The sequence below is a fragment of the Rhincodon typus genome, chromosome 22 (assembly GCF_021869965.1).
Source record: "Rhincodon typus isolate 14 chromosome 22, sRhiTyp1.1, whole genome shotgun sequence".
Lineage (NCBI taxonomy): Eukaryota > Metazoa > Chordata > Chondrichthyes > Orectolobiformes > Rhincodontidae > Rhincodon > Rhincodon typus.
In genome coordinates, this window is record NC_063353.1 from 10,987,905 (window position 1) to 11,003,750 (window position 15,846).

Consider the following 15,846-nt stretch of genomic DNA (forward strand, 5'->3'; position numbering starts at 1 on the left):
CTCCCCACCTACACTCACCTTTACTGGCTCCATCCCCGCCTCTTCGACCTGTTTGTTTCCTCTCCACCTATCCTCTCCTCTATCCATCTTCTATCCGCCTCCCCCTCTCTCCCTATTTATTTCAGAACCCCCTTCCCCTCCCCCATTTCTGATGAAGGGCCTAGGCCCGAAACGTCAGCCTTTCTGCTCCTATGATGCTGCTTGGCCTGCTGTGTTCATCCAGCTCTGCACCTTGTTGTCTCGGATTCTCCAGCATCTGCAGTTCCTACTATCTCTGATTCAAAGAAAGGATACATGCATTTTTGTATATTTCACTTCCTCTTCAATGCCTCAAGCATTGAATTCTAATCATTATTATTGTGTATATAAAGAAATAACTAAATTAGATGCAACACAATCATACAGATAGTAAATGAATAAATGGACTGTTAATTGATTCTTTATAATATTGTCTGAGGAATGAATATTGAATAGGATACTGGGACAACTCCCAGTTCTGCTTTGAATCGTGCATGGAATTTCTTTTGCTGACTTGAATAATTTAGTTTATCCCCGACTCACTACTCAGAATGCAGCCAATCTGCATTGGAAGAAAAGTAATCGAGGGGGAGGGGAGGGGTTCAAAGTTAAATTAAATAAATGTGAAATGTAATTCCGTTTCAATTTAATTTGGATGAGTCCAATCCATTTGCCCCTCTAAATTTTAAGAAAAAATGGTAAAGAAAAATTGAGAGAGAAAATTGGAACAATTGCTTGAAGTAGTAATGCATGCCACTTTTGAATCTTAGATGTGTTTCTTCCATTGAACCAACACTGAAGCATAAATAAGACCATTTTATTATACAATAAACTTTTTACTATCTGGCACCTATGGGACCAGGAGTGTGCCAATTTAGTCAAATATCTGTTTGTGTAGGCCCATAGATCGCTGAAGGTGGCAGTGCAGGTAGATAAGGTAGTAAAAAATGCTTATGGCATGCTTGCTGTCATTGGAAGGAGCATTGAGTAGAAGGATAGGCAAGTTGTGCTGTAGCCTTATAGAACTTGAGTTAAGCCACACTTGGAATATTGTCTACAGTTCTGGTCACTATACTACCGGAAGAATGTAGATGCTTTGGAGAGGGTATAGAAAAGGTTTACCAGGATGTTGCTTGATATGGGGGATTTTAGCTAGGAACAGAGGTTGGATAGACTGGGTTGGTTTTCGTTGGAATGCACAAGGTTGAGGGGCGACCTGATAGAAGTTTATAAGATTGTGAATGGCATGCATAGAATGGAAAGTATGAGGGCTTTTTCCCTGCATGGAGGGGTCAATTACTAGGGGACACAGGTTCAAGGTGCAGTAGGGGTAAGTTTTAAAGGAGGTGCGCAAGGCACATTTTTCACAGTGATAAATGCCTGGAACGCGCTGCCAGAGGTGGTGGTAGAAACAGACACAATAGCAGCATTCAAGAAGGACCTGGACGAATACATGAATAGGAAGGGAATAGAGGCTTACAGATCCTGTAAGTGAAGACAGTTTTAATATGGAAGGGCAAAATGGGTCAGCGCAGGCTTGGAGGGCCAAAGGGTCTGATCCTGTGCTGTATTGTTCTTTGTTCTATTCCGGCTAATCAAAGAACCATGTAAAAACACACATTAAATAATGCATGGGCTATACACATCACTGTTACACTTTATTTACATCATAAATCACTTAATGCAATTTTGCCTCAAATAAAACTTACCGGCAGAGAGCCTTTTCACTCACACCCTCAATTCACTACTTGGACATTGTGCTAGATTGCAGTATTTGAGGAGAAATTGACTCCAAATTGAATCAACTTGATATTTCGGTTGAACAAGTGTATTTACATTGAGGTAAATAAATTTTAAAAATCTAATAATTGCACAAAATAATACAGTAAACTTGGGTATTTGAGGTATAATTTTTGCTGTTTCATAAGGTGCCAGTTAAATGGACTCACCTGCAGTGCACAACTATTGGGCCTGGTCTCTCCATTGTCTCTTGCCTGACCAGCTGTACAAACTGTAAGATGCTCTCTGTTGCATTGGCACCGGGCACACCATGATCTGGCCATGCCATGTAATTATAGTGAATTACTCTCTGACTTTCATCTGCCTGTGAAGAGGAAACATAGGAGGAAATCTATTACGATAAACTGCACAAATTAAACTGAAGCAGATTATGTTGAGTTCAGAGTAACCATCTACCATCCAGGAATCACTGGCTTTATTTTTCATCCTAACCTTGGGAGAGAGCAGAAATAGACTATTCACTTAATGTAATACTGGGGAAGTGGTAACACAGTGATAAAGTCACCAGACTAGTAATCCAGAGCCACAGACTAATGGGTTTGAATCCCACCCCATGGCAGATGGTGACATTCAATAGAAAGCTTGCATAATGCCAACATTGTAACTACTGTCAGTTATTGTAAAACCCATCTGGTTCATTAATTCCCTTTAGGGAAGGAAACCTGCCGTTCTTACCTGATCTGGTCTACATCTAACTAGATGGGCAGTCAATACCCACATCAAGAATGAATATAACAAAGTTCTCCTTTAGAATGCACAATGAGAAAAAAAAAATCATCGGAGGTGTCGGTGGAGTAGGACGCTTTAGCCAGAGCTTGTCTGCTCCATCTGTTCCTTCTTGTTTGCTTTTTTTCCCTTTTTCTCTTGGGATTTCTTCCCAGTCTCAGGGAAGGGGCACGTGGCAGTCTCTCGGCGCCACGTGGCTTGCAAGTGGGTCCTGGAGGCAGCAGGGGGAGATCAGGGAGATGGCAGCTTCAGCAGTGACGGCATCACAGCCCAATGCAGGAGGAGCGAGTGGTCAGACTGACCCCCCAGCATTTGGGGCAGCGGCATCAAGAACACGCAGCTGAGGACTCAAACTTAACTTAATTCCTTATTGTTTCTACTTTAAACTAAGAAGGACTCTAATGTTAACTATTACCTTCTTCTTTATTTTTCTATTTATTCTGTGAAGGTAATGCTCAAAATTTTAACTGTTTCTTTTACTACTTTGTACCTAAAATGGTGCCATTATTAAAAAATTTTCTCGTACTGTAACATGTGACAATAAAACCTAACCTAAAGCATGTCACTGTCTAGTCATCAAAAAATGAGGGAGAATGAGGAGCCAATGTAGAAATACGGAATATCTGAGGAAGGGGGCTGGAATTCTTGAAGCAGCTAAAAAATGGAACTTGTTCGGTGACTATTCCATAATTGGATGTGAGGTTTTAAGATGAAAGATGTCATAAGCTTGGTGAATATTTTACAGTCAAAGATGAGGTGAAAAAATGTCTTGCACCCTGCAACAACTACAAATTGTTTCATCACTTGTGTAGATCATTTTTCACAGGATTGTATCCACATTTGCTTGGACATCTGATCAACCAATGCATTTGAAAAAGCGGACTCCCCTCAAACTGAATGGAACTAGCACCAGATCTGTCATTGGAGTCATTCCCCATCATAGGGGAGCATCGAAGGGGAAAAAGTGGTGATGGAGCTGCTAGCAGGTATTTTTAATTAATTTAGTTAAAAAATATAGATGAGGGAGTAAAATTAAGCATGAATAGTGATTTTAGACCCATGGCCTCGATGCACAATTAGGTAACTGGAATTGCAATATAAAATAATTATAACCAGAAAAGCTGCTGAGCCAGGGCCTGAGTTCCACAGGAGCACTTTTGGACTCTGCTAATCAGTGGTCACTCAGCATGAAAAAGCTGTCATCCAGTGATACAAATCTGGTTTGGACACACCATCTTGTAGCCTCTCTATATTTCTTTTCTCAAAGCTATATTAATCTATCAGTAATCTCCTCATTTTCTTAATTGTGGTGTTTATGCTTGCTGGGGTAAAACATCAATTCTATCTAACCTAAGGGCACTGAGGCCAATGAAATGCTCCCGCTGCTGTCTTTGCTAATTTGAGCTAATGTGGCACAAATCAAGTTTCAAAGAGTATAATATCAGCTCCACTCCTACTTTAATAACATTGTGACCATTTTCCTTGGAAGGGGGTGAATAACCGTTTATTTGAATCTAATATCACCATCATACTGACAGAAGAAAGGATTTACATGAAAGTCAAAGCTGAACAACTTACATAGCTGACGTTGAACTCCCTGATGATCCATTCAGACTGAGTCTCCTCGGACTGATCTGAGTGCTCTGATTCAAAGACCATTTCAACAGTGATGTCTCCGTAACCAACAGGCTGTTCATTAAAAGGCCAATAATGGTCACATTTTACCTGCAAATAAGATCAATCCTTTATCAATTTTTTCATTCATGTATGTAATTTGCTTGCCAAAATGGCATTTAATCCTTTACTGCAAAAGACTGGAGTATAACAATCTGTTTCAGAATCTTACTGTCATGGCTGTGTTAAACCCACATCTGCAGTAACCTGTGGGTTGTGGTCTCTTTACCTAAGGAAGGACTTAGTTATTTTCAAGCAGGTCCACTAGATTGATTACTGAGGTAAGAGATTGAATAGAATGGAGCTTATAGTCTCTGGAGTTTAGAAGAATGACGAGTTTGCATTGAAACATTGAAAACTTTCAGCCAGTTTAGTTTCTATTTCCCTGCCTGAAGGTTCTAAAACCAGAAGGAACCATTTAGGAATGGGATAAGAAGAAACTACTTCTTCAGTTAAAGGGTTGTGAATCTTCAGAATGCTCTTCCCCACTGCCTGTGAATGCTCCATCAATGGATGCATTCATAGTTGAGATCAATACATTTTTTGGCCATTAACAGATACAGGATAAATTGCGAAAGTGGAGTTGACGTGTAGGTATTCTGTTACCTTGCATAGCTCAAGGTGGGCCATCTATTGTTTCTAGATAGGTTTGTGAGTTATCGTAAATTTATAAATACTCAATTTGTGGAGGGATTTAGAATAGAGTAGAATAGAATCCCTACAGGGTGGAAACAGGCCCTTTGGCCCAACAAGTCCACACCGACCCTCGGAGCATCCCACCCAGACCCATCCCCTTGTAATCCATCTAATATACGTATCCCTGAACACTATGGGCAATTTTACATGGCCAATCCACCTAACCTGCACATCTTTGGACTGAGAGGAACCTGGAGGAAACCCATGCAGACACAATGTGCAAATTCCACACAGTCACCTGAGGCTGGGATTGAACCTGGGTCCCTGGCGCTGTGACGCAGCAGTGCTAATCACAGCCACCGTGCTGCACCGTTTAAAGATGAACATTTAAAACTTCAAGCATCAGAGTAATCAACCAACATAGGCCAGCTAGGACATCAATAATGGGTGAGCAAGAGTTAGCCAGAGATAAAATACCAAGGGCAGAGCCTCTCCTCACCAACTCCCTGTGGAGGGTGATTAAGAAGTCAATATTTCAGCAACTGCGGACTACATAGGTTAGTATCTAGAATTGGTAGTATGAACTGACAATGTGTAACTATTATAAAGACAGGGTAGCAGTAAATGTTTTACATCAATTTTGGTGGCGAGAATGATGATTGTAAGTGGACCAGACCATTAAAACTATGGTTGATGTTAGTTTATTTAACAGTTACTTGCCCGTCTCCTCTCAGTACACTGTGTAAGCATAACGATGATACATGACTTCTGCTGCATTATCATTTTCCAAAAATCATTTCTTGTCTCTGGCAAGGGTCCTTGCGTTGCAATGTATTCACGTGCACAGTTAAACCCCTGTGGAAAATTAAATCACAGTTTTCCTCTAGTCCAAAAACTATGCGTAACAATGCTAAAGATCAAAAGTATGGCCATTATGAGGATCCTGAAACATTGTATATGTTATCCATTCTACAGTACCCCCCACCTCCCCAACAGTCAGCAGAACCTTCCATTCTCTGTACTTCAAGCAGTCTTTTAGCTGCTCATCTCAGAAGTATCCATTTCTCCTGGTTAAACTCATCTGTCAGATAGAATCTATTATACACAGCCTTGCTACAGGAGAGGTAGCCTCTCTTCACTCTCCCACTTCAGAATGACCCCTCTAAGATTTTATTTCTACGCCTAGGACAAGGTTTGCTGACTGGCCACCATTTAATTACCCATCCCCGGTTGCCCTCGCAAAAGCGATGGTGAGCCGCCTTCTGGAACCACTGCAGTCCACGTGCTGTAGGTTGACCCACGATGCCCTTAGGGACAGTGAAGGAATGGCAATATATTTCCAAGTCACAGGGGTGAGGGGCTTGGAGGGGATCTTGCAGATGGTAGGTATTCCCATGTATCTGCTGCCCAGATCCTTGGTTATTGCAAGTTAGTTCATCACCATGACCAAACAAAAATGTCCAAAGGTTTCTCCTTTTCGAGTTAACGAATAGTAACTGAGTTATTACAGAACCATTACACTTGATCGTAGTGCTCTTCTGACAAGGAGAAAATAAAATCAGCTGTCATTGGATAAACATATGGATGATAATGGAATAGTTTAGGTTAGATGGGCTTCAGATTGGTTTCACAAGTCGGCGCAACATCGAGGGCTGAAGGGCCTGTACTGCGCTGTAATGTTCTATGTTCTATCTGTACTCTTGATCATAATCCTCCAATTCCTGTTGGACACAAATGTTCGGATTTTGGGGAGGTTATGGTTACGTTAGCCTAATGACACTTATGAAGGCGCTCACAGGGCAAGTGGCTACTGGATTGCACCTGAGAGTGACAGCATCAAATCCCAACAAAGAGCCTTCAGCTAGTCAGGAGGAAGAGAAGGAGGAACTTAAAGAAAGCAAGAGAAATTGGCATTCAAGTCATTTTAAAGAGTGGAATTAAGTTGCAAAACTAGTCCCATAGAATGAGGAATCGATCATATAACGTGATAAGGACTTCTGTCTGAAAATCTGTATTGTAACGTACATCAGTTGACAAGTCAAATTTGGAGAAGTAAGCAGCTGAATTGAACACTTTGGCCTCAATCCTCAATCAGATAGGTGAATGATTCAGCTCATGTTTAAAAATTAATTCCAATACTTTACTACACTGAAACTGTTAAAGGATAATCAAACAATTTATGTATATAAAACATACCAAATGGGCATTAAGTTACAAAGCATTTACAGTAACTGTGAGGATGACTTGTTTGTAATCTGCTCCAAAAATACTGAGCCGGCATCCTACAATCAGAGAATCCCTATGATGTGGAAACAGGCCATTTGGTCTTACAAGTCCACACTGACACCCTGAAGAGTATCCCACCCAGAGTCAACCCCTACTCTATCCCTGTAACCCTGTATTTCCCATGGCTAATCCACCTAACCTTCACATCTCTGATCACTGCAGGTAATTTAGTATGGTCAATCCACCTAACATCTTTGGAATGTGGGAGAAAACCCACACAGACATGGGGAGAACATGCAAGCTCCACCCAGACAGTCACTGGAGGCTGGAATTGAACCTGGGTCCCTGGCATTAGTCAGACAACAGTACTAACCACTGAGGCACTGTGCTGCCCATGGTACATCAAACTTTGCAAAACAGGGTGAGGCTCTGTCTCTTATAGGGGAAGGCATGGAATGTCAAGTCAGCAACACCTTAATGAACTAAGTTCTCTCTAACTGAACCCACTGAGACCAGAAAAGAATGATTAAAGACTTCTGTACCACACCAATTACTTACAGGGATGTAGTTAGCATTGATGTAGTCCAAGCCCTCTTCACTGTGCAGAGATCTTAATTTCACCCGGCTGAAGTCATCTGTCAAGACAGTGGCATCCAATGAAGACATTACACATCTTTATGTTAAGTAATCTCCAGTGTCACAACCATATTTGAAAGGAATGGTAACACGTTAAAGTGTACTTATTGCATATCTCAGCCTAATGAATGCCAAAATTGATAGGAATATTTGCTCCATTTAGGTTGCTGTTGTAGGGATAATAACAAATGCTGAATGCCAAGAGACAGGTATTTTTTTGAAATGCAACTGTGCAGACTAGGATGTCAGAAACTGGACCCTCATTAACAGTCAACTCTTCTTGGCAATTTACTTTTACAGAAAGACAAAGGGACTTTTTTTTTGGTTGCCAATGTCCTCTTCATCAAACAAAATATAGCATTCTGACTGCACTGGCTTTTCAGCTTAGGGTATTCTTACAGTGAAGGTCAGGAGCTCTGAATAGATGACCATTTAAACGAAGCCTTAATGTAGTATGAAGTTGGCCCATTTAGTGTTTCACTTTAGTGTCGGTAATTGGATCGGACCTGCAATTTTGTAGAAAGTTATGGGATTCATAATCACATCAACTGTGATATTAGTGACTGGGAGAGCAGCTCGAGGGGCAGAGTAGCCTACTTTTGCTCCTTGCTGATATGTTTGAGATTAATCTTAACGTTGCCTCCTGCATGGCCTTCTTGATCTTTGAGTTGCAGACTGTTTCCCCAAGTTGTGGCCACTCCCCACTTCTGACCTTTCACCATATCCCTCTGCTGCATTTATGTCCCTATTCAAGATCCAGATTCAATTTAAAGCTCAAACTCCATGTAATGGAAATGCATGTCCCAATGGTTCAGCACTACTGCAGCTTTTTACAATCCACATTTTTCTTAAAAGTGACTTTCAAAGCTGTTCCTGCTCTTCTCCAGTGCCCTAACTCACAGTAAACATTCAGGAGAAGGAACTCGCAAATGGGGAGCATTTAAAAACACATGTACTTTCAAAGAGCCAGCACTTCTATTTTATAGAAGTATGAATGCCACTGGTTAGAAGTTCCAGCTTCAGACTGCATCTAGACCTTGGGAGGGAATGCATGACCAGGAGAACGAACCAGCAAGAGGGCGAGTTGGGGCATGAAGAAGAAGCCGCACGTCAGAGATCATAGAGGGAGGAAAAATTTATAACTGGAGGGTGAAGGAATGAGGAGATCCTGGCAGTGCAGAGAAGCCATATCAGGCAGGAGGATCACTGATGGAGAAGGAGATACTTCAAAAATGTGAAAGAAAATTTTAAAGTAGCTAATGTCAACTTATTTTAAAAGTTATTTTGTTTACCAGTGGAGAAATTAAATGATGTAAAATATTTTAACTTAGAAGGTAGAACAAAACAAACCATAAAACGTAGGCCATTCAACCCATCAAGTCTGCTCTGCCAGTCAAGGAGATCATTGTTAATATCATAATCCTCAATTCCACCTATGTCCCTTTGATCTAAAATCAGTTTATCTCAGCCTTGAGTAGACTTAACAACCCAGCTTCTAAGAAAGTATTAATTCTTTGTTTTTCTTTATGATAAGGAAGCCCCTACTGTGACTACAGTATTAGCCTTGGTTGCTATGGGACCTTTAATTGAGGACTTACTGGAGATGAATACACAGGACTGGAAATAGCTGTTCTGGTCACCCCAGAATCATATTCACTGAGCTATTATACCTGATCTCACTCGCTGTACTTTGTTTTTATTCTGTTCATTCACTGTCCCTGTTAGCTGTGACCTCTCCTCTCTCCACTGTCTACATCCAGTACTATACCAGTTTTATCTGAATGGTGTGCTCACAATCCTACTTCTCCTCCACTGCCAATTACTTACATTCATGATTCTATATAAATATAATGGAACATCCCAGGGTGCATCCCAATTAAAGTTACAAAATAAGATGTGACCCTGAGTTATGCATAAAGACTTGACCGTGTCTCTGAAAGATACACGTTGTAGAAAGTTCCGTGCATGCACATTTTGAGAGACACCCTGCCAGCAAAAGAAATGGTGGCATCCAAATAAGAACAATAAATCTGATCAAATGGGACAGAATGACATCGGTGACAGAGGTACGTGGATTTTGTACAGGTGACAGAGCTTTTTTGGGATGTCAGCAGACATTCTCCAAGGACATGTGACGGTGGATGATCAAAGAGATCAGTTTTAAAGAACACCTTTAAGGAGACAGCGAGATGGAAAGGTTCAGGGAAAGAGCTTCCAGAGCTTACAGCTTTGACAGCCTAAGGCCTAGATACCAACAACAGTGTGATTAAAATTATTGATGCTCAAAAGGCCAGGTTAGACGAATGCAGATATTTCGGAGATGTGTTAGCATTAGAGGAGATTACGGCGACAGGAAGAAAATTTGGAACTAATGATAATAATTTTAAAGTATAGTTATTGTAACCCTGGTAAAGATGGCAGATTTCCTTCTCTGAATTACATTTGTCATCTGATGGCTTCAAATCTTTTCACAGTCACCCACTAAACTCACTTTCAATTGCAGATTTATTAAGTAGATTTAAATTCCACCAGATACTGTGGTGAGATCTGAAGCCATCTTCCCAGAGTATCAGAGACAACAAGGTGCAGGGCTGGATGAACACAGCAGGCCAAGCAGCATCACAGGAGCAGAAAGGCTGACGTTTCGGGCCTAGACCCTTCATCAGAAAAGGGGGAGGGGAAGGGGGTTTTGAAATAAATAGGGAGAGAGTGGGAGGCGGATAGAAGAGGGATAGAGGAGAGGATAGGTGGAGAGGAAACAAACAGGTCGAAGAGGCGGGGATGGAGCCAGTAAAGGTGAGTGTAGGTAGGGAGTTAGGAAGGGGATAGGTCAGTCCAGGGAGGACGGACAGGTCAAGGGGGCGGGATGAGGTTGGTCGGTAGGAGATGGAGGTGCGGCTTGAGGTGGGAGGAGGGGATAGGTGGGAGGAAGAACAGGTTAGGGAGGCAGGGACGAGCTGGACTGGTTTTGGGATGCGGTAGGGGGAGGGGAGATTTTGAAACTTGTGAAATCCACATTGATAACATTGGGCTGCAGGGTTCCCAAGCGCCAAGAAGACTTTCCACATAGACTGGGAAGGGCTAAATCAAAATGGAATTGGAAGGGGAGATAAAGCGCTGTATCCTCTGTGGTGCCCACCTCTTTCTAAAGGCATCGATAGTATTGATGCGCTCCCTCTCCTAGGACATCTGGACAGGAAAATAAGCGAGGAATAGGGGCAGACAGGCAGAGATACGGGACAACAAGGTGCGGGGCTGGATGAACACAGCAGGCCAAGCAGCATCATAGGAGCAGGAAGGCTGACGTTTCGGGCCTAGGCCCTTCATCAGAAATGGGGGAGGGGAAGGGGGTTCTGAAATAAATAGGGAGAGAGGGGGATAGAGGAGAAGATAGGTGGAGAGGAAACAAACAGGTCGAAGAGGCGGGGATGGAGCCAGTAAAGGTGAGTGTAGGTGGGGAGTTAGCCTGGGCCTCTGGATTACTAGTCCAGTGATTTAACCACTACCCCAACAGCACCCACCTGGCTGTTGTGGGTTAAAGGCTAGTCAGTCGTAAGTGAAATTGGAGGTGAATTTGGAGAAGGGGACAGGCACAGGAAAGGAAACTGGGAAATATGGGTGAACAGCAAGACAAGGAGACAGATCAGTCATAGACATTCCTTTGCTTGTAAGTAGCAAAGTCACATGGGATGGCAACATCGAGAGGATTGTGTGAATGCGAGTTGGGCAGGTTTACGTAGAGGGGAGGACAAGATGGCAGTGAGCTCGATGAGCAGAACACCCTTAAATCGAGCTGGAAGTTGGAATGACTGAGCTTGAGAAGTTATTGCATGCAGAGGCAGAGGGAGGAAAGCAGTGATACCTCAGTGAGAAAGCCGGGGTGGAAAATTAGCGCCAACAGCCATCAGGGAAAAAGAGGATTGAAGTGAGAGATGAATGGGCGAAAAAAAGGTAAAATGTTTAAAAGAGATGTCAGAGAAACAGGGAGTCAGAAGGATGTGACATTTAGTGACAGCTATATTGTGGGATGGTCTAGGAAGGGCAAGTGATGGAAAGCATATCTGCTAGAGGAGCTTTAGTTATGGGGAAGAGTTAGCACCTCTTAACCATGTTCTGTCAAGAACACTAAGTCAATGCAATCATCCACGAGGTCTCATTGCTTATAAGGAAGGGCCATGTTCATATGTGAATGGACATTCAGGGAGCATGAAGCTCAATGACATTAACTCCATTGGCATTGTACTTAGACCCACGTAAAAATAGTGTCAAGCTTAAACCCTTTAGCATTCTTCAGTGCCTTAAAATTCCAGAATACCTGGATCCTTCTGCACGTTAGAATTCTGCAGTAGTTCTATGTCTATATAATACTCTTTCTCATTCCTGCTGCTTGGTGCCTCCTTTTGCCCTTGTCCCTCCCTGCCATTCACTGACCTTCATTTTCCATGTTCATGTTCTACTCTCCTGCCTGAAATCTATGCCTGATTTATTACATTTCACCATAGAATCTCTACAGTGTGGAAGCAGGCCATTCGACCTATTGAGTCTACAGTGACCGTCCAAAAAGAATCCCACTTAGCCCTACCCCATTTCTGTAACTCTGCATTTCCCACGGCTAACCTATCTAACCTGCACATCTTTGGAGTGTGGGAGGAAACCAATGCAGACACAGCGAGGATGTGCTAACTCCACACAGACAGTCACCCGAGGATGGAATCCAGGTTCCTGGTTTTGTGAGGCAGCTGTGCTAACCACTGAGCCATTGTGCAGCCCATTAGTGGTTGTATATTGAAAAGTGCAAAGTGGGCCTCTCTAATTTAATGCTAGCTATTTTCATCATGTTACTGTGTCCGTAAAGATCACACCTTTTATTTTGGACTGTGAACTGAAAATAGATAAAAATGGACACGGTTTTTAAAAAGGGAGAATAAAATGTGCCTTGGAGCACTTTGCATCATGGCATCAACAATAAGCAACATGTGAATTATGAGAGCTGCTCGTTCAACTGTGTGTCCAGACTTGGGATATGGAATAGCTTTTCACTGACTATATCCCCATTCACAGTTTTATGCCAAACTTTCTGCCTTCTGTGTCAATCATAAATAAGTGGGTGTTTGGGTAGGAAGAGGTGGAGCTTCAGTTAAATGGTGGTAATAGTAATTAATAACTCATCTTTGTCATTTTGTTAAAGTTGGAAGTCACGCGACGCCAGGTTATAGTCCAACGGGTATATTTAAATTCACAAGTTTTCGGAGCACTGCTCCTTTGTCAGGTGAAATGACTTCCCACTTTGTCCATCCCAGTCCACATCATTTTGTTAAAGTAGAGGTGTCTACAATAAAGTTAATTTTCCTACTCAAAATGAAACCTGGTCTGTATTAAGTTTGATCTTTGAACTGCAGTCAGCCAGGTAAAATTGGATTTTGTGCCTTAATTATATTAATGCGCATTTGTCGAGGCTTATGTGGAACAGTGGGGCTTGTTTCTGAGCACAATGTTTCCAACCGGGTCATGACAGCACTTTGTGTGGATTAGGTGTTGCAGGATGGCTAACATGCAGCAGCGATACCTTTGGGCCACTTCAGCGGAGCTCCCCTCAAGCGGGTAGAGTAGATCTTCCAATGGGTCAGTGAGAACATATGGATTAATATTGCAGTACTGTTAGCAAGTTGAACAGGGGAACTGACTGGTTCAGTAAAGTGGGATTGGTCGTGGCATGTTAAGGTGAACTACCTGCTTCAATGTATAAATAAATAGTAAAGCGTCAATCTATACGTGCAGTTTTCAACATTTTCCAGTAAATTATGTCAATACATCATATTACAGAAGTCCATATGGTAGAAAAGATAAGTGCTTCCAACACGTGTCGCTCAGATCATTTGTAAATCCATTGAACGTATGAACCATTAGGAGCAGAAACAGGCCTTTGGGAGTTTAATATAAAAGCAACTTGCTTTAAAAGCTGCAGTGCATTTAATTTAAAGCTGTCCCACATTTCACAGGAATTACACTTCCAGACAGTGGAGAAATGAGGATTATTTGATGAATGCAGTACAGTATGACTCTGTAAATACTCACACGGCAGGATATTAGTGTAACGATTTTTACATCGATTTACTGGCAGTTCAGCTGCATCATGGGGAATATCCTGACCCACAAGCTTGAGATCCTGACAATGAAAACCAGAATGATAATGAGTTTGTGGAAAGACATGATCTGCACAATAATGAGAAAGCACAAGTAAAAACACATGGACAAACGGGTTTGTTGAATGTAAAAAAGAATTGTAATCTAATTTGAAAAAGGCTTGTTAATAGCAGAGGTGGATCAGCTGACCTCTCAGGAAATGTGCTGCCATTAACATCAATTTATAGATAAGTACCAATTTGATGCTGGTTTGCTGGTGAATTGCTGCAGAACAGAACTGAACAGAAACAAGAGACCTTCCCATTGGGGCTGGTGGTTGTAGAAGAGGGAAGAAGGAAAAATTTAAAATAAATCAGTGAGGGTGAATCATAACCTATTCTTAGGTACTGCCTATTTGACCAGGCATTGAGTGGCACAAACATATGGTAATAGTTGTTTGCCTGCTATCCGAGTGGTTAGCTCAGTTGGCTGGACAGCTGGATTGTGACACAGAGTGACATCAATAACAAGAGTTCAATTCCCATGCTGGCTAAGGTTACCATGAAGTTATCCCTTGGTTGAGGTGAGGTGACCCTTAGGTTAAACTCATCACCAGTGACCTTTGTCTCTTGGAGACAACGGCTCTATAGTACTCTCAGGCTATGGTGAATTTACTGTAAACATGCACAAGTAAGGAAAAGGAGGAGCAAATATTTCAGTAACTGCCTCATTAGGTAAAGGAGTACCTTACCTCAAACTGCAGAGAGAATTTGTAATCAGAGTCTCTACCCATGTCCTTGAGATATAATTCAAAATCGTCCAGCTGAACAGGGCTAAGGGAATTGAACAAAAAATGTCCATTAATTTAACTTGTGCATTGGTATTGAAAAAAAGAATGAATTCACGTTAAAGATAAATTCACTTCTATAATAGTGGAAGGTATTGTCAAGAGGCCTTGCCTATGGCAGTGAGGTTTACTCACTTTTGATGACATTATTAGAACTTTAGTCAAGAGACTAACTTCCATTATTTCAAAATTATCCAGGTCATACTCACACCTATTTAATTCATTCCTAGCCTGTAGAAAGGACTGTTTGAAGTTACACTTGTAACATTGAGTAGTTACATTTAGATGCACATTTGAAAGTGTACAGTAACTGGTTTGGGTGCATCTGGGACCTGTTGCATTAGCTCTGTTAAATCACTGGCAAGATCAAATTTCCTCATGAACACAGCATTTACCATTTGCAAGATTCCACGTTTTAAAGGTTGCGTCCAGAAGCAATCAGATGAGAGTCAGTGGGTAAAATGTGAAGCAGTGTAAAATGGGTTGACCTGTTTTATGTTGCTAGCGATTTTTGTTTTAAAATATGTTAAACAGGCTGCAGTAATTTCACATTCTCAGTTTGGTTGGCTCCATTCCCTGAGACAGTTTATATGTTCACCACCAATTAAACACGACCACATTGCCCTGACAATTGCACCCTTTTTAAAAATATGAACTGCTTATTTGGCACCTCACGGGGATGACGTGCTAATTTATTTCTAAATGTTTTAAATCTTAACGAGAGGGCTGTTAATGCCAAGGTCATGATTTTTGATGTACCTGACCAGCAATTTCAGTTGAGTAATTCTGGGAAGCAGTGTGCATCGCCACAGAAAAGAAATAAGCGCAAACAAAAATTAACAACTTGCAACTCTCAGAGTCACATTAGCAATCACTCATGAGCAGGATGACTGCCTTTTATGAAAGGGCAAAGAGACAGAGATCAATAATTGAAGAAAAATGCAATCAATATTCTACAGTGCTGAGAAAGAAGCAGTTTAAATTAAACAAAAAACTATTGCTCGGTCTAACTAGCTAAAAATAATCACAGCTGCCTGTGGTGTCCCAATACATTTTTCACTAACTCATCAGTTTTGATCAGTGTAAATACTCAGTGCTGACTTACTGGAAGTTATTAAAATGAAAATAAGTTTTGTTTTGACTCATCAGTATGAAGTTAA

The 15,846-nt window shown here is 41.6% G+C and overlaps 1 protein-coding gene across 1 annotated transcript in view; it reads right to left on the bottom strand.

Annotated features, from left to right (window-relative positions):
• Window positions 1-15,846, bottom strand: part of ptpro (protein tyrosine phosphatase receptor type O) — a 160,337-nt gene that overhangs the window by 9,766 nt on the left and 134,725 nt on the right. The window contains exons 19-24 of the mRNA XM_020510969.2: window positions 14,591-14,672; window positions 13,792-13,882; window positions 7,639-7,715; window positions 5,575-5,709; window positions 4,123-4,269; window positions 1,968-2,122 (exon numbers count right to left, since the gene is read on the bottom strand). Of these exons, the coding sequence (XP_020366558.1) occupies window positions 1,968-2,122; window positions 4,123-4,269; window positions 5,575-5,709; window positions 7,639-7,715; window positions 13,792-13,882; window positions 14,591-14,672 (687 nt within the window). The remainder of the gene's footprint in view (window positions 1-1,967; window positions 2,123-4,122; window positions 4,270-5,574; window positions 5,710-7,638; window positions 7,716-13,791; window positions 13,883-14,590; window positions 14,673-15,846) is intronic.